The sequence below is a fragment of the Rattus rattus genome, chromosome 9, assembly GCF_011064425.1.
Source record: "Rattus rattus isolate New Zealand chromosome 9, Rrattus_CSIRO_v1, whole genome shotgun sequence".
Taxonomy (NCBI): domain Eukaryota; kingdom Metazoa; phylum Chordata; class Mammalia; order Rodentia; family Muridae; genus Rattus; species Rattus rattus.
The window spans coordinates 49,032,330-49,052,633 of NC_046162.1; the positions used below are offsets into that span (position 1 = coordinate 49,032,330).

Genomic DNA, 20,304 nt, shown 5'->3' on the forward strand with positions numbered 1-20,304 from the left:
TTCCAAAGCAAGCCCCGCCCCGCCTGCTCAAATCCTTTCCTGGAGTCACACCTCCTTTAGGCCTGGCGGGCAAGTAGTTCAAGGCCACGCCTCCTCTAGAGGCCACCCCACTTCCCCCTTTCAGTTCTGGCTGTAGCTGCTCCTTTCCAGTATTAAGTCCCAGCTTCCCTCCCTCCCTCCGGTTTCCCCCACCCCGCAACACACACTAAAACATCAAGAGACTTGGGGCTTGGTTTTGCACGTATTTTACTGCGCTGAGCTCCAAAATAAGTCTTCCACCTATACCGCTAGCGCTACTAGGTACCGCCAGGGAGTCGTTATATGCTGGATTCAGCTAAGATCAAAGCCTGAGATCCAGCTTTAGTTCAAGGTCCTGGGTCTTCCGACCCTCTGGAACAGGACAGAATGGTCCATCAGTTGTCCAGGCTCATCAGCAGAGCAGTGCCCCTCTTAATCCAGTGGTCAGATGTCATGGCTCCAGATCGGAGATCGATGCCTATGACAAAGGAGGCTCGGTCTGTGCTGCCTGCCCGGTTGGGGTAATAATAGCACGGACAGGAATACATGCCTGGGGGAGAAGAGAAGAAATCAGATTCCGAAGCCTGGAAGATGAGAGCAGGGACATTTGAGGACTGAGCAGAGAGGATGGGTTAGTATCCAAACAAGGGATGGGGAGGGGACAGTTTCCCACCCTTGGCACTTTTCTTTCGGCTCTCTGCTGGACGGAAGTGGATGGTGGGCATGAGGCAGACCAACTGCATGGGCTCTGCCTCCACTAAACAAGAGTTCTTCCGGTCCCAGCCAGCACCCTCCAGGTACAGGCCCCGAACCCAGACGCCGTCCTGGAGAGAGATTGAGACCGAGTTGGGGAAAAGATCCTAAGTTGACGATACTTTTGACCTAACTCCTCTATCCTCCACTTCTCCCCGACTAGCTTCCCATTTTTGCTTCCATTTCCCTCCTCATCCCGAGCTTGTCCTCCCACCTTGGGTGGGTACACCAGGTTGCTGTCGTCCACGGTGGAAACTATAAACTCCCAAGAAAGGCTGTCCACTGAAATCTGTGGATTGAAGGCAACAATGAAGGAGGCCCCCAAAGAAGAGAGAAAACCAATCCCATTCCTAGCCTGCCTCCCGGCTCTGGACGCTCACATTGTTTTGTCGAGCAGCAGACTGCAGCACAGCAGTAAGGAAACCAGTAGGGAAAGTAAAGCCGGACAGCCAGAAGAGCACTGGAGGGCGGGCTCGATTGGCCCATGTTTCAAACTGTTCCACACGCACAGCCAGGTCCCGGGTCCATGACGCCAAAGGCTTCTGTGAGGGATATACCTGAGAAAGGAGGGAGAGCATGTCCCTCTGTCCATGTTGCTTTTATTCAGAGCACCTGGGGCATCACCGACTACAGTTAGCCAAAGCTCTCCAAAAGTTAACTCCCAGGGGAAAAGCATAGAACAGCAACCACTTAATAATAATACCACTACACGATTATCCTTTATCCGAAATGCATGAGGCCAGCAGACTTTCAGATTTCTCATGGGTTCTTCAGGGTGCCCGTGGAATATTTGCATAGACTACTGGTTGAGGATCCCTAATTTGAAAATTAATAATCTGAAGTCTTTTGAGCATTGTGTTTGGCACTCAGAAAGGTTCATATTTTGGGCTTTTGAATGAGGGATGCTTGCTCCACAGTGACCAGGTACCTGTTGAGTGCCATGCACAGTATTTGGGGTTGGGGAGTATCTTTGAAATACCTTTAGGAAAATTAATGTGACTACATCTGTTCTGCAGTCAGTGGATGTTGGAGCCAGATCTCAACACCTTGAACCTGTCTGGACTGGAACCCCGGGCTCTTTGAAGTCCACTACATGCCTCCCGAGGATGAAGTGAAGAGAGGTTCAGGGTTAGGATTGCCAGTGTGGGGGACAGGGAAGCTTGCCTTTCCCCACAGCGGAGGGACATGAGCATCAAATATGCAGTTGAAAATCTCTTCCAGGCTTGTTGACATGACAATGAGGCCCTGGATACCCTTCTCTAAGTCTGTCAGTGAGAGCCTGAGTAGAATGAAGTGGGCAGAGAATTAGAGAGGTGTGGGCCTGGGAGAGCCATCTCAACCATGAGTGGGGGCATTTCTCCTTCCCCTCCCACAGTCTACAGTGTTCCTTCCGGCTTACAAGATGGTCTTCATGAGCTTGTTATATCTCTGGATCTCCTGTAGGAGGACCACGTTGAGTGGGGAGGGGTCGAGAGCCAGCAGCTTCCGGGTCCCCTCATAGTCAATCATCTCAGGGATCTTCTGCTTTACATCCGCAGCCAACTCTAGGACCTAAGGAGGCAGAAGCTCTGGGGCTAGGCTGCCCTTCCTCAGCAGGCCCTCTCCCTAGGACATCCTCTCTTCCTACCTTCTCTTCTCTGCTCTGGCCACCAATCCTGGTGGGTGTAATTTGGGGTTGCAGGGAAAGCAGGGTCTCAAAGAGGGTCCGGGCCTCGGTGATCTGGGAGGCCACGTCAGCATTGGGGTGTTGGCCAAAGGCCTCAGGGGGGTCCATACTAGGCAGCAAGCTGATGTATTCTTTGTAAGATGCCAAGCTCCCGTCCTTCGGGATGTAGTAAGTGTCCAGCACAGACAACCTGGGCATGGGCAGCCACAGTGGACAATCAGTAGATTGCAGGACCTGAGCGTCCACGCTGAGCCTAGGCCCTAGTTTCAGGGCATTCCCATTTGTCTACCTCATGGCTCCAGCTCATGCGCTGCCTCCCAATTTCACAGATTACACACACACACACACACACACACACACACACACACACACACACAGACAGACACACACAGAGACACAACACACACAGAGACACACACACAGATACACACACATAGATACACATACACAGACATACACAGACTCACACACACAGACACACACACACACAGACACACACAGAGACACACACACACACACACACACACACACACACACAGACACACACACACACACACACACACACAAACACACACACAAACACACACACACACACAGACACACAAACACACACACACACACACACACACACACACACAGACACACACACACACACACACACACACACACACACACACACACACACACACACACACACACACACACACACAGAGAGACACACATACACACACACACACACAGACACACACAGAGACACACACACACACACACACACACACAAACACACACACACACACACACACACACACACACACAGACACACACACACACACAAACACACACACACACAAACACACACACACACACACACACACACACACCACTCAACACTCTGGCCTCTGGTCTGTTTACACCCTTTCACCCCTTACTCAGTGCTACCCACCCCCTCACCGGTAGGAGGGAGTCGTTAGGCTCAGGTCACAGAAATAATCATTGATATAGGTGGTGAGCAGGCGCCGATCCCAGTCATCTGTGACATGTCCCCCGTAGTTGACACCCGCAATGAGGTATTTGAGTGCGTCCCAGGGTGTCTCCTCATATTCATCCAGATAGAGACTCAGCAGGTTCTCTGACACCTGCATACAGTCCCAACCCAAGTCCTCAATGCCATATAGTTATGTGGAGGACTCTCCTAGTGGGGGGTTAACATCAGCTTCCGGGCAGCCAACATTCCACAAAGGAGCCATGGGGCAAGAAGTATGAGAAGAAAGGGCTGACATGTGAGACCCCCCTCCTTCCCCGTTAGCACAAACCTCAAAGTCAGAGTCGTTGAAGCCATAGATAATGTTCCAGCCAAGCTGTAAAAACTTTTTGCGCTCGAGTAATATGGAGTGGAAGAAGCAGAGGGCAAACAGGAGTTTCTTATACTTGGTGGGTTTGGAGCAGTGCGTGAACTGTGCCTCCGTCATCAGTTGGTACAGACGTGTCATGTTGGCCTTCAGACCCTGAGGACAAGGGACCACAGGGTGATAATTGTCGTATTCAATGCTGCCACCAGCAACATGGCATGGGAGTAGCTGTGGAGGAGGCTCTGCACAAAGGCCCTGGCTGGAGGAGTGGAAGTGGAACACAACTAGCCTCCAATCTGCATGCCCAGATAGATGCTCATTCACAGGGTGGGCTCCTCTCTACACCCACTGTGTGTGTTCTCCCTCACCATCACCATCATCATCACCATCATTGGTTATTTGGGAGGAGCTCCTACTAGGCACTGAACCTTGGGCTTCAGCTCGCAAGGCATGATGACTCTGCCACTAAGCTACGTCCTCAGCCCCTCCTCTCCTTTCTTGGAGACAAGTTCTCATTGTGTAGCTCTGGCTGGTCTGGAACTGTTCTGTAGACCAGGTGGACCTGGAACTCAGAGATCTTCCTGCCTTCTTGACAGTGCTAGGATTACAGATGGGTGCCGCAGACCCCAGCCCTTCCTCCATGTTCAACTCTCTCCATCATGATGTCCTTTTAAATTTGAGAGTGCCAGAAAATATGAATAAAGAAGTGTATACGTACAATTGCTGCATCATTGTTCCTTGTTTTATGTCAGTGCTAGGGACTGAGTCTCAAGAACTTCATGCCAGGAAAATATTCTACCACTAAGCTACACTGCCAGTCCACTGCAACTGAGATTATATATATTATGGAACTGCAAGTATGAGGGTACCCTTGGGAAACCAAAATTGGATCATAAGCTCCAGGCCAGCCTGGGCTACATGGCAAAAGGAGAGAAGGAAAGGGGGAAAAAATAAATGGCAGGAGACATACCTTAATCCTAGTGCTCAGAAGGCAGAGGCAGGTAGATCTCTCTGAGTTCGAGGCTAGCCTGGTCTACAGAGTAAGTTCCGGGACAGCCAGAGCTACACAGAAAAATCTTGTCTTGGGAAAGAAAAGTAGAAAAAAGAAAAGCCATGAAACGCATCACTGGGAGGATCAGGATGTGTATCAGGAACACAGTGTCCGAGGTACGGGATGAAAGTCAAGGGCACAGCACTTAGCGGGAACAGATAGAATCATATTTGTGATGCCTGTGTGTAATGTGCACCATGTGCATGCTTGGGTCCTGTGGAAGTCGGAGGCAGTTTTGGATGTCCTGGAACTGGAGTTAGGATGCTTGTGAGACACCATGTGGGTGGTGGGGATTGAGACCCAGGTCCTCTGCAAGTGCAACAAGTGCTCTTAGATACTGAATCATCTCTCTAGTCCCTAGTTTGTTTGGCTTGCAGCTACTTCCTCCTCCTCCTCCTCCTCCTCATCCTCCTCCTCCTCCTCCTCCTCCTCCTCCTCCTCCTCTTCCTCCTCCTCCTCCTCTTCCTCCTCCTCCTCTCCCTCCTCCTCCTCGTCCTCCTCTTCCTCTCCTTTTTGGCTTTTTGAGACATGGTTTCACTGTGTAGTTCTGGCTACTCTCTCTGTAGACCAGGCTGGTCTCGAACTCAGAAATCTGCCTGCCTCTGTCTCCCAAGTGCTGGGATCAAAGATGTTCACCAATATCACCTGGCCTTTTTTTTTTTTTTTTAATTTTATTTTTGAGATATGGCTTCACTGTGTAGCCTTGACTGTCCTCAAACTCACTCTGTAGGCCAGGCTGGCTCTGAACATTTAGAGATCCACCTGCCTCTGTCTCCTGAATGTTGGGATTAAAGGTGTGAGCTAACACCGCCTGGCTTAGTTTTGTTTAAGAGAGTCTTCTTTCGTGACGTACCTGGCCTGGAGTTTACAGACTGAGTGCTGGGGTCGTTAGTCCTCCACAAGCTGCATAAACCTGCAGTTGCATGGCAGTACCTTCCCCAGACCCCGGGACTCAGGAATTGGAGGCGGGAAAATCAAGGTCATTCTCAGAGATGGGTTTTTGAGGTGTGGAAGTCAGAGGACACTTTGTGGGAGCTGGTTCTCTACATCCACCCTGGCGGTCTAGGGGATTATATTTAGGTTTGACAGCAAATGCCTTTTCTACTAACTCCTCTAACATAACAATGAACCCAGCTCCAGCAGATAAATGTGAGCTGAGCAAGCCTCACTCACTAGTGTTGACAGACGGTGGGAAGGACACCACACACACACACCACACACACACACACACACACACACACACCCGCCTCAGCAGCCAAGAGGCTTTCTTGGAAGTCTCTCACAAGCTTAGCTACGTGATGTGGTCCAGGAAATGATCTTTCAAAGAAAAGGAGCCACTGCAATACTGCAATGGTTCAGTGGGTAAAGGGGCACCAAGCCGAGACCTTGGTTCAGTTTCCGTGGACAGAGTGGCAGTTAAAAGCAGAGGATTCTTGTACCGTCTTTGTCTTCTGACATTCAAACTCATGCCATGGCATAAATTTTTTGCTTGCTCTCTCTGTCTGTCTGTCTCTCTCTGTCTGTCTGTCTGTCTGTCTCTCTCTCTCTCTCTCTCTCTCTCTCTCTCTCTCTCTGGCACCCACACGCACCCACACACACAGTGAGTAAAGATAGACAGATAAATAAATGATACTGAGTGGCATGCTCCGGTTTGGGTTCAATTCCCAATCTTCTTCAGAAAGAGGGGGACAGGATTTTTGTTATGTTAGTGACAGATTTATGGGATGTTTGACATTTTGAAAATATGTACTGTATACTTTTGTTTGTATTGTTTTTGAGACAGGGTTTTCTCTGGGTAGCCCTGGCCATCCTGGATTTCCTTTGTAGACTAGGCTGGCCTCAGACTCACAGAGACCCGCCTGCCTCTGCCTCCTGAACCCCCTACCCTCTACCCCCCAACCCCCACTCTCCCACACACACACCCCCCACCCCTCCCTGCAACCTGCGACCTCAGCAGGTCTTCAGAATACTTTTGCTGGCAGAAAAACAGTGTAAAACAGCCAGGCACAAAGGCACACCCTAGGGCGGCACATTCTTGCATAGAGACCCAAGGATCAGGTAGGTATTCAAGATTATCATTGATTATACAGTGAGTTCAAGGCCAGCCTGCACTACCTGAGTTGGTGACTCATTTTAAAATAAAAAGGTCAACTTTACATTTCTTCCCTGTGCTAGGGATGGGATTCAGAGCCTCCCTTGCCCTGGGCAACTATTTTAACACTAATCTTGTTTTTAAAAAAAAAAATAGTGTTAACCAAGGCCAAAGTGGGATAAGAACCTAATGAACAAAGGAGCCAACATCTTGTTTTAGGAATTCACAGTTCTGGTGCTGGAGGAGGAAATGCTTCATCACGAGGCAAGGCAGCTCTAGACCTGAGAGTGGGGACTGGAAATGAAATCAGGAAAAGGACTATTTCCCCATAAAGTATGAGTGACAATGGAGAATGAAAAAGGCAGAACCAAGGACTAGATCCTGAGAGATAAAAAAAAAAAAGAAACACAGAATTAATAAAGAAGCGGGGCCAGGCCAGGTGGTAGTGGAGGTGGTGGTAGTGGAGGTGGTGGTGGTGGTGGTGCTGTGGTGATGGTGGTGGTGGTGGTGGTGGTGGTGGTGGTGGTGGTGGTGGTGATGGTGGTGGTGGTGGTGGTGGTGGTGGTGGTGGTGGTGTGGTGGTGGTGGTGTGGTGGGTGGTGGTGGTGGTGGTGGTGTGGTGGTGGTGGTGGTGGTGGTGGTGGTGGTGATGGTGGTGGTGGTGATGGTGGTGGTGGTGATGGTGGTGGTGGTGATGGTGGTGGTGGTGGTAGTGGTGGTGGTGATGGTGAGGGTGGTGGTGGTGGTGGAGGTGGTGGTGGTGGTGGTGGAGGTACACACCTTTAATCCTAGTATTTGGGAGATGGATGGCCCAGGATAAATATGGGGTGAGGAAAAGTTCCCGAGTATGTTCAAATAGGGTTTACTTGTTGTACATCTTAAAGAGTGGCTTCTATGTGTGGATTTTGTGTTTAAAAACTTTTTTGTTTGTTTTTCAAGACAGGGTTTCTCTATGTAGTCCTGGCCGTCCTAGACCTCCTTCTGTAGACCAGGCTGGCTTGAACTCAGACTCAGAGATCCACCAGCTTCTGCCTCCCAAGTGCTAGGATTTAAGGCAAGCAACGCTACCACCTGGCTCTTGTTTGAAAGTGTTAGCAATCCTCATTTCTCTTTTATGTGTATGTTTGCCTGCGTGTATGACTGTGCGTGTATGCACGCAGTGCCTGTGGAAGCCAGAAAGGGGTGATGGGTCCCCGGGGGCAGCTATGAGCTTCCCTGGGGCTGCTGGGAAGGATACTCTTAATCACTGGGCCATCTCTTCAGCATGGTCTCTGTTTTCTTATAAACTGGCAAAAAAAAAAAAAAAAAAAAGGATTTGGATCTTAACTAAGAGCAATAAAAAGCCACCAAAATGAGCCAGGAAGACAGTCGCTTCACACACCTGTAATCCCAGCACCTAGGAGGCTGAGGCAAAATGCTGATGGCAAGGTTGAGGCCAGCCTGGACTGCACAGCAAAGCCCACTCTCAAAACAACCAACAGCCGCATGTGTAGCTCAGTAGCTCAGTAGCTCGAGAGTCGAATAAAGGACCCCAGCCAGCAACACAGCCTTCCAGAGAGCTTGAGTGTGTGTGTGTGGGGGGGGGGCAATGTAGTGACAAGAACAGACTTGTTCATTTGCTTGTTTGATTTATTTATTTTTGTTTGTTTGTTTACTTGGAGACAGGGTTTCCTTGTGTGGCCCTGGTTGTCCTGGAACTCATCCTGTAAACCAAGCTGGCCTTGGCCTTCAGGGATCCACCTGCTTCTGCCTCCCAAGCACTGGGATTAAAGGTGTGCACCACCACCCAGCGATAAGGACAGGTTTTAAAGGGTCAGTGTTGTGCTGTATTTAATATCACTGTATCCAGCCATGAACCTGTGAGACTACAGACAAAATTCTCAAGAGAGCTGGAAGGAGAGAGAGTGAGGCTGAGATCTAGGAGGTGTGAGCTTGAGCAGAGAAAGGGGCACCAGATGGTGGGGCTTTCCATGGTGGGAAGGAGAAAAGTGGGAGTTCACATCCCCAGGAGCTGGGGCTTTGCCCCAGGGTGGCCCTGCAGGACTCACTTAGCCTTGGGGCCTCAGCGGGGGCCTCAGGCAAAGCAGCAGGTCTTACCTGGTGTGGTGAGTGTGAGGTGAGGTAATCAATGTGAAGGCCTTAGAAGGGAGCCTGGCATATAATAACCGCTCAAGGAGGGTTTCTCTCCCTGTGTTCTGACACCCAGGAGGGAGCTGGGAGTTTTAGGAAACCACCAACTTCAGAGAAAGGTGTTGTCATTAGGCTGGGACCTTTCTTTGGGGCTGAGGAGGTGAGCTGCAGCACAGGGGATGCCGGCCCTACGGCCACTCTACCTTTGGTGGCTCTGTGGTCATCTTGATGCTGGCCTGCAGGATGGAGATTGGGAAGTCTGGGTGAGGGCTAGAGCTGAGCCACAGACGGAAGGAAGGGTGAGGGTCCTCCACCTGCAGTTGCTCCACCAACTTGTCCAGGTTAGGCATCCAAGACAGTGACAGGTGGCAGTTTGCCAGGAACACCCAGTGTCCTGCAAGGAGGTGAAGCTGGTGTTAGATGTCCAGTGTTCTGGGATTTCTAGAAAAGCAGGAACCAAAATCATAGCAGTGGGGCTGGGGCTCGGAGGTTCCCAGGAAGTGGATGGGGGCTGAGAAGTGGACAGGAAGGAAGGTGGTCACTGCCCTGGCTAGTTTTAGTCAATTGTCACAAGCTAGAGTCATCAGAGGAGGGAGCCTCAACTGAGAAAATGCCCCCTAAGATCTGGCTGCAGGCAAGCTGGAAGCGTATTTTTATTAATGATTGGTGGGGGAGGGCCTAGCCCATTGTGGGGAGGGCCACCCATGGGCAGGATGCTCCTGGGTGCTATAAGAAAGCAGGCTGAGCAAGTCGTGTGAAGCAAGCCAGTAAGCAGCACCTCTCCATGGCCTCTGCATCAGCTCCTGCCTTCAGGTTCCTGCCCTGCTTGAGTTCCTGCCCTCACGGCTTTTGATGATGGCCATATGTATTTCACTCATAGTTCTATGGAACTGTGAGTGAAATAAACCCTTCCCTCCCCAAGTTGCTTTCGGCCATGGTGTTTCACCACTGCAATAGCAGCCTAACCAGGAGAGATACTAACCTTGATTCACACCCTCTCGAAGGAGCCGGGCAGCAATGGGGGCCTGGCCCTGGCCCAGGGACAGGGCGTGGAAGCGGTGGGCCATGCCTGTGTGTTCTGCCAGCTGGAGCAGAGCGCTGGTGGGGTCCACCCCGGGGGACAGGATGAATACTAGTGGGGACCGTGGGGTAGAGTCCTCCATCACCTGCAAGCACAGGGGTGGTGTCAGGACCGAGGGGAGGGTGTAGAAGCTACGGCAAGGTGTGGAGAGGCAGGGACAGCTGGGCAGTGTGGGCAGGAAGGCAGAGCCACGGACCAATTTCATGTTCAGCACAGGCGGTTCAATAAATCGAGAGCCAAGGTTGGACACAATGAAGGAAGTAACACAGAATGCCACTCGGTCCTGCCGCAGGGAGCGGACGATCAGCATCCGCTGCATCTCGTTGCACGAGTTTTCCCACTCGCCTGGATTGGAGAGAACAGCAGCCCTGAGAGTGAGTCAGGAAGGAATCCTCAGGGGCTGCATTTGTGTGGGGCGTAGGGGCAGGGGGGTGGATAAAGGGAAGGGCGAACAGGCTTCGAAGAGGCAGAGGCTGGCAGCCCAGCACCTGGCAGCATGGCCTTCTCCGGGTTAGAGTTGGTGTACCACAGGTGCCAGTCCCGAGGGTACTGCTCGAAGGAGTTCATGAGCCCATGGAAGTTGGTCAGTTTGTCCAGCTCGGTGATGTTATCCCAGTAGGCATCTGCCAGCCAGCTAGTACATGGGTTGTCCATTTGGCCCTCCCGATCCAGAACCTTGGGGAAAAGAGACAAGATGCCTGGAACCCTCAAAAGGAGAGTTCCTAAAATAAAACCACAAGAAAAATGTCAAATGTTTGTTGTAATGGATATGCCAACTACCCTGATCTGGTCATCTCTCTCTCTCTCTCTCTCTCTCTCTTTCTCTCTCTCTCTCTCTCTCTCTCTCTCTCACACACACACACACACACACACACACACGTTCGTGCACACACGTATGTATGTATGTATGTATGTACTGATATTGAAACACCTCATAGCAAGCTAGGCATGGTGCCTGTCATCAAAGCACCCAAGTGCCAGGCTAGGCTAAAGAATTACCAGGAATTCAAGGTTAGCCTGGGTTACAGAGTGAGTCCTAGGCTAGCTTGAGCTATAAAGAGCCTTATCTTAAAAAAAAAAAAAAAATTAAGCCATGCTATACTCAATAAGACTGTATAAATTACTATGTTTTAATTAAAAATAAAACATATTTTAAGTTATCTCCTCTCCAGTCCTGTGTCTGTCTGCCTGTCTGATGGCCCATCTGTCTTTGGTGTCGGTTATGTATGAAGCAGAGTGCATGCTGAATGAGGAGATGGAGACAGGAATCCAAGATGGACGCAGAGCCACCTTTACTGAGGGATGGATGGGTGGGTGGGGGTGGTACCACATACCCATAACAGTTAAAGTTTAGGAAGCTGATGCCCTCTGGTGGTTTAGTGGCAGAAATAGCTCGGAACCCACTGTTGGCAGACTCCTCCCATCTGTCCAGATACCCGTACTTATAAATGAAAATTTGGAGTTTTTCCCCTTTGGTGTGTACGCACGCATATGTGTGTGCTGTCTGTGTCTCTGGTGAGGTGCAAATGAGTGTGCAAGTATGTGGATGTCAGAGAATGATGTTGGGTATCTTCTATTGCTCTCTACTTATTCCCTTGAGATGGGATCTCTCACTGCACTGGAAGCTTGCCCATTAGGCTAGGCAAGGCTAGGTAGGTGGGAAGCTCCTGGGATCCCATCCATCTGTCTCCGTCTTTCCCCGTCCTGCTGGGGCTGGAGGTACATGAAACTCACCAGACATTTTTATCTTTTTAAGGAGGAAAGCCAAGTATACCTGGGTCTCATGGAAGAAGTGTTCGGAGGATGAGCTTGCAGTGGGTACCAGAAGTCACATGACAAGTCAGCCTCACAGCCCCAGGAGCTCACACTCCTGGCATGGTTTTCCTTAGATCACCTGGGAAGCCTTCGATTCTGTGCTCTGACTCTGGAGTCCTCAACACACTTGCTGCCACCCCCACTTTGATCCCCATGCTGGGTAGTGCCCTCTGACCAACTCACCACACCCCCACGCAGAAAGAAGTTGTACTCGTCCATGTTGAGCTTGCCAGACGTCTCCAGGATTTTGGCACACATGTGAAAACTGAACAGAAGCTTGTGGCGCTCAAAAAGGGTTCGGCAGGTATATCTGGGAGAAAAGGACAGGGGAGATGGAGGAGGTGGAGGGGTGTGGGGTGAGATGCCCAACATAAACACAGTGTGTAAAGGTCACACAGGGCCTTGCACAGAAGGACTGTAGCCAGTGTCTAATCCAAACCTCCTGGTAGCAACCAAGGACTCAGGGGCCTCGAGGGATTGACAGTTTTCCCAGAGTTCACCCATAACTATGTATTTAGATCCATTAAGAAACAAAACACTGATTATTCTCTCACTATCTTGCTCGGCACCCTGTAGCCCTGAAGACACAGATAAGTAAGCTATAGTCTAGGTCCTTGAGGAAGTCACAGCTCAGCAGGGAGGCCACGTGCTCTGACACAGGCACCCAGAAGCAGACATGAGCTCAAAGTGGTGTCCAAAGAAAGGAAGACATGGTGCCCTGCTGTGTCTGATCCTCACAGCAGGTGTCTTGAGGCGGGAGGGGATTATCCAGTGGCATGCCAGAAGGAACTGAGTGTTCCAGGGAGGACTCAGTGTAAGGAAAGCCCAGGGGGGAAAGGCACTAGGTGAGAGCTGGCAGTGCTGCCCAAGCAGCTGGTGGGAAACTGTGGCAAGTGGAGGCCAGGTCATAGAGGGCTTTGGGGTTCCCTCAAGATATAACAACCACTAAAGAGTTTAAGCCAGGGGCAACAAGGTCAGATTTATGCTTGGTAGTCTGACAGACACCAACAACTGGAGAACAGAGTAGGAGGGACACAGAGGTAGGGTAGCCTACTAGGGGGAATGCTGTGCAATTCCTGTGAAAATATATGGTGAGGCCCAGCTCTGGTGGGTGGAACAGGGAGGGAGAAAGGACCAGAAATAAGCATAAGTAGAGACCAGCAACTGCCTGGAGCTGGTCAATTAAAGAGTAACTTCAAGTTGCTGACAGGACGTGGGTGTGATGTGGTTGATGGGTATGACTTGGGTGTGACAAGGTGTGGGTGTGATGTGGCATGGGTTGGTGGCTGTGCCATTCAAAGATGAGGACCCCGGTAAAAGAGGGAGGATCACACGTTTGACCCGAAACAAACTAGACTTGAGGGGTCTGCAGAGGGGTCCAGGAAGAGACGCTAAGTACTCTGCTGTTCAAAATGTGATTCACAGGCTGCCAAGGTGGCCCAGCAGCTAAAGGGGCCAAGCCTGAGGGGCCGGAACTTGATCTCCCTGGAGCCCAGAACTGGAGAGAGAGAATGGACTCCTGTAATCTGTCCTCTGATCGTCACAGGCTTGCCGTGGCTACTTGTGCTGCAGCCCGTGTGTGCTGCCCACCACAAAGAATTGGTAAATTAATGTAAGTTTAAAACAATTAAATGAAAGATTAAACAGACCAGGATCAACAGCTCTCCGGAAGCTGATTAGAGGCACAGAATCACAGATCCTACCCCAGACCTCCTGAATCCCAACCTGGAGCAACCTGGAGTTACTGTACTTGACGTACTTGCTCCAGGCATCAGTACTGGTATCCGTGTACATGTGTGTGTGTACCTACTGTGTGTGTTCATGTGTGGTGGAGGGTGCGCATGTATGCACAGTACATGTGGAGAAACAGAAGGTGATTGACTTCCCTCAGTTGCTCCCCACTTTATTTTTTTGAGGCAGGATCTCGCTCACTGAACCTAGAGTCCATCAGCTCAGCTGGACTGGCTGCCTGGAAGGATTCGGGCACCCTGTCTTACCACCCCAGCCCTGGGGTACAGGCACACAGCACTGTACCCACCCTTGGTTGGTTGGTTGTTGGGTTTTTTTGGGGGGGCATGAGACAGGGTTTCTCTGTGTAGTCTTGGCTGTTGTGGAACTCACTCTGCAGACCAGGGTGGTCTTAAACTCAGAAAGAGCTACCCACCTCGGCCTCCCGAGCGCTGGGATTAAAGGTGTGCAGCAGCACTATCCAGCTGGTCCCCAGTTTTGGATGTGGGTGCATGGGATCCAAGCCTTCATGCTTAAGCAGCAAGGAATTTATCCACTGAGCTCTTTCCCAAGCCCCCACACCCCAAATTTGTATTTGACACCACTGGAGTGGCAGCACTATGTACAAATAACGAAAGAGGGTCCAGCCGGCAGCTCGGTCCCCAGCCTCTCGGTCCCCTGCTGTCTGCGTGGCCACCAGACCTGTAGACAGCGTAAGTGTGGTAGTCATTCAGGTATTCGATGCGGTCCTCCAGTTTATTGCTGCGATGGCTCTTGTCAATGCTGAGGATAAAGAGGCTGATGTAGGCATCCAGGGAGAACTGGTACATGGGGTCAATGCGGCCCATGTCGTTGAGCACAAAGAACAGCACTGAGGCCCTCTGGGCACACGGACGGTAAGCCTGTAGGGGTCAGAGAGTCAGGGCTACGGAGGGGCAGGCACAACCGAGAGAAAGCTCAAGAAGGAAGGGGTCTCAAGTGGACATTATCTGTTGCTTCTTGGTGGCTGGTCAGGGGCCAGACTGGAGGGGACGAAGTTCACCTCTCGGGCCAAGTCAATGTTGATCTCTGTGGTCTCGCTGGTCTCCAGTTGCTCAGTCACCTCCGAGGCTGTTATCTTGGATGTCTGAAGGGTGTTCACAAGCTGCACATCATCTAGCAGAGAGCCTGTGGCTTCGTTCAACAAACTAGGGGGAAGCCGAGAGGCACATGGAAGCCGAGAGTCAACTGGGGGGAGAGGATTCCTCCAGGCCCCCTAGGGCGCCAGTGGTGCGTGTGGGGAGGCTGGTTGGATGTCCACTGGGACATATATGGTGGGTGGGCTGGGTGGGGCACGGGGATGAGATTCTCACCGAAGGATCTCATCCTCTAGCTCTTTGAGCTTTCTCTTTCCCGCAGCAATGTTGATGACCAGCGAATCTTTCTGTTCCTCCAGCTCTGGTCGTTCCTTCCGAACCACGATGCCCAGCAGTTGAGCTTCCAGACCCTGAGGAGGTCAAGACTCAGGGTAAGGGTCCCCTGCCTGTGGCTTTTAGACTCCAAGATCTCATCCTCCCCTGCTCAGTTCAAGTTTGGCCTTTTCTGTGTTTCTCACAGACTCTTCAGTCCTCATCTACCTGTTCCTTTACCGCGAAGTTGACAATGGTGGTCTTAGCCGAGGTCTCTGGACTGTAGTGGGGGTTGGAGAGCTTGGTGGTGAGGTAGAAACGGAAATTGGGATTGTATTCCACCTCCTTGTCAGCAATGCGCATCAGCAGCCGACCACCTGCGTCCACGGGAGGGTCAAGGGTCATATGATTCAGTAAGGCTGCCCCACTCCCATCTTACATCGAGTCCAGTGACTCAGCCTGCCCTAAAAGCTCCACTGAGGCCTAATTCATGGGGTGCAGCCCAAAAGAGCCCCCACTTTCCACCCTACTGTCCCTAGGACCAGCCCACAATAAGCCTAGGCTCTGACCAATTCGAGCTACAGATTTGTTGAGCACTGGGTTGAGCGAGGGGTCCAGATACTCCTGCACATTCTGGAGTAGCACTGGAAATCCAAACTGGATAGCATGTTCTAGAACTCGAAGGTAATCGTGCATCTGCAGGTCGATGATCTTAAGGCCCTAGAGAGCAAGGGGATGGATGGAAGGATGGACGGGCGGACGAGAGCAGCATGGAGGACCACAATAGCCAAGAGCAGGACCTTGAGGAAAGGCTGGGCTTAGGACTCTTCTGGAGCCACCCAGCCTAATACCTGGTTTCCTTCCATGTTCTTAATCCACTTGAGGGCTTGTGCCTGAGGATCGATCATGAGGGCCCACCTGAAAAGAAGCCTCGGTCAGGAGACAGGCTTTGCCCCTCCCCTGCCTTTCCTTCCCCTGCTCGGCTCTTACCTGTTGCCCCTGGTGACGATGATGCCATTTTCAGTGGAGAAGGAATCTGAGGGCAACCCCTGGATGTTCCAGTCCCGGACTTTGGTGGGATTGGTCAGGAAGTTGTCAATGGCAAAGCGAGGTGAACAGGGAACCTGAAGCTCCCAGATCTGAGGGGAGGAGAACCCCAAAATTCAGCCGGAGTCCAACAGCTCTGTCTCTTGCGTGCACACCCCAAGTGCTCCTCTGTAACCCCTGGACCCTTCTCACCTTCTTGATCCAGATTTGGTTGACAATCTCATCCCGGTAGTTGGTCAGAAAGGGTCCCATGTAGGACAAGAACGCAGCTGCAATCAGACAGTCACCCACGAGGTAACCCAGATCCTCCTCCAGGCCCTGGTGCACAGAGGGAGGTGTAAGCGCCTGGGGTCTCAGACCTTTGGAGATAAGCTGGAGTGTTTTGGAAGACAGTCTCCTTTGCTACTTTGATTCTGGTCTAGATCAAAGCTAGCCTCCCCCTTCTAAACCCCTGCAGGCAGAGAACTCAATCACTCTGGAGTCCTGGCCTCTGACAGCAATGTGTATGCTAATTATCCATTGATAAGATCTGCCCCTTGCAGGGAGCCAGGAATGCAGTGAGATAGAGACAAGATGACCCCTGGCTCTTATCTCTCAGGAAGACAAGCTGTTAACCAAGAGGTCTGGTGTGCCTTCCAGTTCCCTCATGAACTCACCCTTCCTGGTCAGGATACTAGTCCCTTCCTTGTATATTCTCATCAAACGTGAGGAAGGGAGGATTTCTCCTCTCAATTCCTACAGCCATGTACCCTTGTTTTCCCCAACTATTGTCTCTGAGTGGATGCAGAGACAGACCTCTTGAGCAGTGTGGGAGAGCAGCCACTCTGCCGAACCGTCTCACCTGCACGGTCTCTTCCCATCGGGCCTTTTCCCCAGCTAGCCCAGACACCAACATTCCTGCCCGTTCCAGCTTCAGCTCCATCTCTTCCGATTTCTTGCGAAGCTCCTCCTTCTGTGCCAGCTTCTCATCATACTGTTTCTTCAGCATCTCCAGTTTCTCTGCTACCTAGAAGGATTGGCATGTGGGGGATGGGAAACGGGGCTCAAGGGCATACTGTTTTACGTCAAATCCTGACTTTGCCACTTGAAGCGGCTTGCCCTTGGGTCAATTACTCTCTTTGAGGGCCAATGAAGCTGACTTGATCCTCTGAACACGTTCTTCTTGCACGTGTGCCCGTGCACATGCTCGAGCGCGCGCGCATGCACACACACACACACACACACACACACACACACACACGAGTGTACGCACAAAGGTGCACATCTGGAATCCCAGCACTCTACTGGAAAGATGGGAGGAAGAAACAGGAGAATCACTCAGTTTAAAAGCCTCATTATGGTGGAAGAGGACTCTAGAAACGTCCTGTGGCCTCCAGATAGAAGCTGTGTGCATGCGTATATCACACAGTTCATGAGGCTCTGCTTCCCTTGTGTATAAAATAATCCTACATATTGAAGTGTATCAAGGAGTGAGGGATGGGGGAGGGATGGATATTATATCAAATGAGCTTTATTTTCCTTCCCTCCTCCCTCCTCTTAAAGCCCAGAATCGACCTGGTAAGGACGCTCAGATAGGTAGAGGGGCGAGGCCTCTTGAAGCATGGTAAACCCACCTAAGAAGCTGGAGATGCAAAGTGACTCAGTGGTGGAAGGCATGAGCCAGGCTGGGTTCACGCTCCAGTACAGCAGAGACATAAAAACAAGCCGCACAGGAGAGGCCGGCAAGAGAAGTCTGATGGCAGAGCCTGATCCCCCCATGAGACTCCTGCTCCCCTACGAGACTCCTGCACACTGACCACCATCAGCACCCGGACAGCAGCACCACCAGCAACTTCCACTCAGAACTGTTGACAATAGTTTTCCAGTTAGAGGTAGGAGCCAAGCGTTATGGAGTGGCCAGGAAACCCAGCACTTGGGTGGTTGAGGCAGAATGATCACAAGTTCAAAGTCAGCCTGAGATACATCAACAGTGCCAGGCCAGCCTGGATTACCAAAATAAGAATGGCTTCCAAACAGGGGCATGGATGGGAAGAGCCTCCCTGTGAAGCAATCTTTATAGGACTCAGCTTCCACAAGGAGGGACATCAATCAAGCCTCCCATACATGCATCACAACAGGAAACAGAAATTAAAAGGATATCAGGATTTCCACTAGAAGCAATGTCATGGCCGGACAGCATGGTGAATGCATTGTAATACCACTTGAAGGGTTGGAGAGATGGCTCCACATTGAATAGCACTGTTGATCTTGAAGGGGATCCAGGTTCGATTCCCAGCACCCACTTGGCAACTCACAATTGTCTGTAATTCCAGTTCCAGGGCATCTGATGCCATCTTTTGGCCTCTGTGGGCACTGGACACTTACTTGGTACACACACATAATGCAGGCAAAATACCATTACACAGAAAATTCAAAAGAATTTTTAAAAATTGTTTAAAAGATTTGATACATACTTTGACGTAAGTAGATTTTATGTGTGGTTGTTTTTTTGGTTTTTTGTTTGTTTGTTTTTTTGTTTTTTTTTTTTTTCTGGAACTGGGGACCGAACCCAGGGCCTTGCGCTTGCTAGGCAAGTGCTCTACCACTGAGCTAAATCCCCAACCCCTTGTGGGATAAACGTGACTAAGTGTGTTTCCTCACACTCCCAACTGCAACAAATGCTCATTGCCTAGGTTGTCTCTAATATAATCTATTGATGGAGTCTTCTTCATAAAACTTACATTCACAGATTTCCTGAGAGCTGAAACTCTAGCAAAGCTAAATCCAAGATGGCCCCCACAGACCCTCATTCCCTCAGGCACTACTCTGCTGTGGTCTTTGGCAAAAAAATCATTAATGGTTTGGGAGAGCATAATTTTGTTTGGAAGCTGTATATGCCCTATGAAAAGTTTACATTTCTTTTTATTCCTAAAAACTTGCTAAGAAACTTGGCTTTGAACTAAGACAACCTTTTAGCTCTTTAAAAAAATTTTTTTCTGGCACATGAATTTAATCTTAGCACTCTCGAAGCTGAGGCAGGAGAATCTCTGTGAGTTCAAGGCCAGCCTGGTCTTCAAAGCAAGTCCCAGGACAGCCAGGGCTACACAAAGAAACCCTGTCTTGAAAAACCAAAAAAATTTTTTTCTTTTATTTTTGAGGTTATAATGTGATATCATTTCTCTTGCCTTTTCCTCCTCCTAGAGCAATTGTTCTCACCCTTCCTAGCACTGTGACCCTTTAATACAGGCCCTCATGCTGTGCTGACCCCCCAAATGTAACATTATTTTGTTGCTACTTTGTAACTGTAATTTTGATAATTATAATGGGTGTCGTGACCCACAGGTTGAGAATCCCTACTCTAAATCCTCCCATAAACTCTCTTTGTTTTAATTTAAATTCATGGCCTTGTTTCGCAATTAATTGTCATTTACAGGCATATGTGTGTTATACGCATATATATTCCCAACTATAACCTGCTCAGCCTACTCAGTATTACTCATGCACGTTTCCAGGGCTGACCTCTGGTGCAGGATAACCAAGTGCTGTGCCTGACCCTCACATCCTCTGCCTTCCTTAGGTTTTTGTGATCTAGATGAGGTCTTACCATACAGTCCTGGCTGTGCTGGTGCTCACCCATGTAGAGCCACCTGACCTCCAACTCTCAAGAGACCCCCCTTGCCTCTGCACCCCAAATACTGGAATTAAAGGTGTGCACCACTCCATACAGCTATACCCTTTTTCTAGGAGAGAGACACTAGTTTAGAAAAACTATCTTTTTAAAAGCGTGAACACAAGTGTGCGTGTGTGTGTGTGTGTTTGTTTGTTTGTTTATTCCAATGCTGTGGTGTTGGGAGGTGATTTGGTCCTGGGAGAGGAGCCTCATGCATGAGATTAGTAATCCCAAAAGAGGCTCGGCCATGAATGGTGGAGGAGGGAGAGCAGAAGAGAATAAAGAAACAACAGCAGTAACAGGAGCTGTTTGGCCATCGGAGGCCAGCAAGACTCAGGGAGGTGGGGGACGGGGAGGGGAGGTAAAGGCCCTCAATGCAGAGGCTTGACAACTTGGATTCAGTCCCCCAAACCCACAGGATGAGAGGGAAGGACCAACCAACTCCTAGGAGCTGTCTTCTGGCTTCTACGCACGCACACGTAATTTAAAAAGGAGAAAAGGGGACCAGAGAAGTGGCTTAGCAGTTCAGAGCACACG

At 50.4% G+C, this 20,304-nt stretch overlaps 1 protein-coding gene across 1 annotated transcript in view; it reads right to left on the reverse strand.

Moving 5' to 3' along the window:
* Positions 1-229: 229 nt before the first annotated feature.
* Dnah2 (dynein axonemal heavy chain 2) overlaps positions 230-20,304 on the reverse strand; it is a 124,624-nt gene continuing 104,549 nt past the window's right edge. The window contains exons 66-88 of the mRNA XM_032914170.1: positions 16,960-17,124; positions 16,311-16,436; positions 16,062-16,210; positions 15,923-15,989; positions 15,641-15,791; positions 15,300-15,448; positions 15,036-15,169; positions 14,726-14,870; positions 14,386-14,585; positions 12,139-12,265; positions 10,629-10,815; positions 10,337-10,485; positions 10,042-10,225; positions 9,263-9,453; positions 3,751-3,942; positions 3,389-3,573; positions 2,399-2,627; positions 2,171-2,322; positions 1,936-2,050; positions 1,152-1,328; positions 986-1,060; positions 692-842; positions 230-568 (exon numbers count right to left, since the gene is read on the reverse strand). Of these exons, the coding sequence (XP_032770061.1) occupies positions 414-568; positions 692-842; positions 986-1,060; positions 1,152-1,328; positions 1,936-2,050; positions 2,171-2,322; positions 2,399-2,627; positions 3,389-3,573; positions 3,751-3,942; positions 9,263-9,453; positions 10,042-10,225; positions 10,337-10,485; positions 10,629-10,815; positions 12,139-12,265; positions 14,386-14,585; positions 14,726-14,870; positions 15,036-15,169; positions 15,300-15,448; positions 15,641-15,791; positions 15,923-15,989; positions 16,062-16,210; positions 16,311-16,436; positions 16,960-17,124 (3,555 nt within the window). The 3' untranslated portion in view covers positions 230-413. The remainder of the gene's footprint in view (positions 569-691; positions 843-985; positions 1,061-1,151; positions 1,329-1,935; positions 2,051-2,170; positions 2,323-2,398; positions 2,628-3,388; positions 3,574-3,750; positions 3,943-9,262; positions 9,454-10,041; positions 10,226-10,336; positions 10,486-10,628; positions 10,816-12,138; positions 12,266-14,385; positions 14,586-14,725; positions 14,871-15,035; positions 15,170-15,299; positions 15,449-15,640; positions 15,792-15,922; positions 15,990-16,061; positions 16,211-16,310; positions 16,437-16,959; positions 17,125-20,304) is intronic.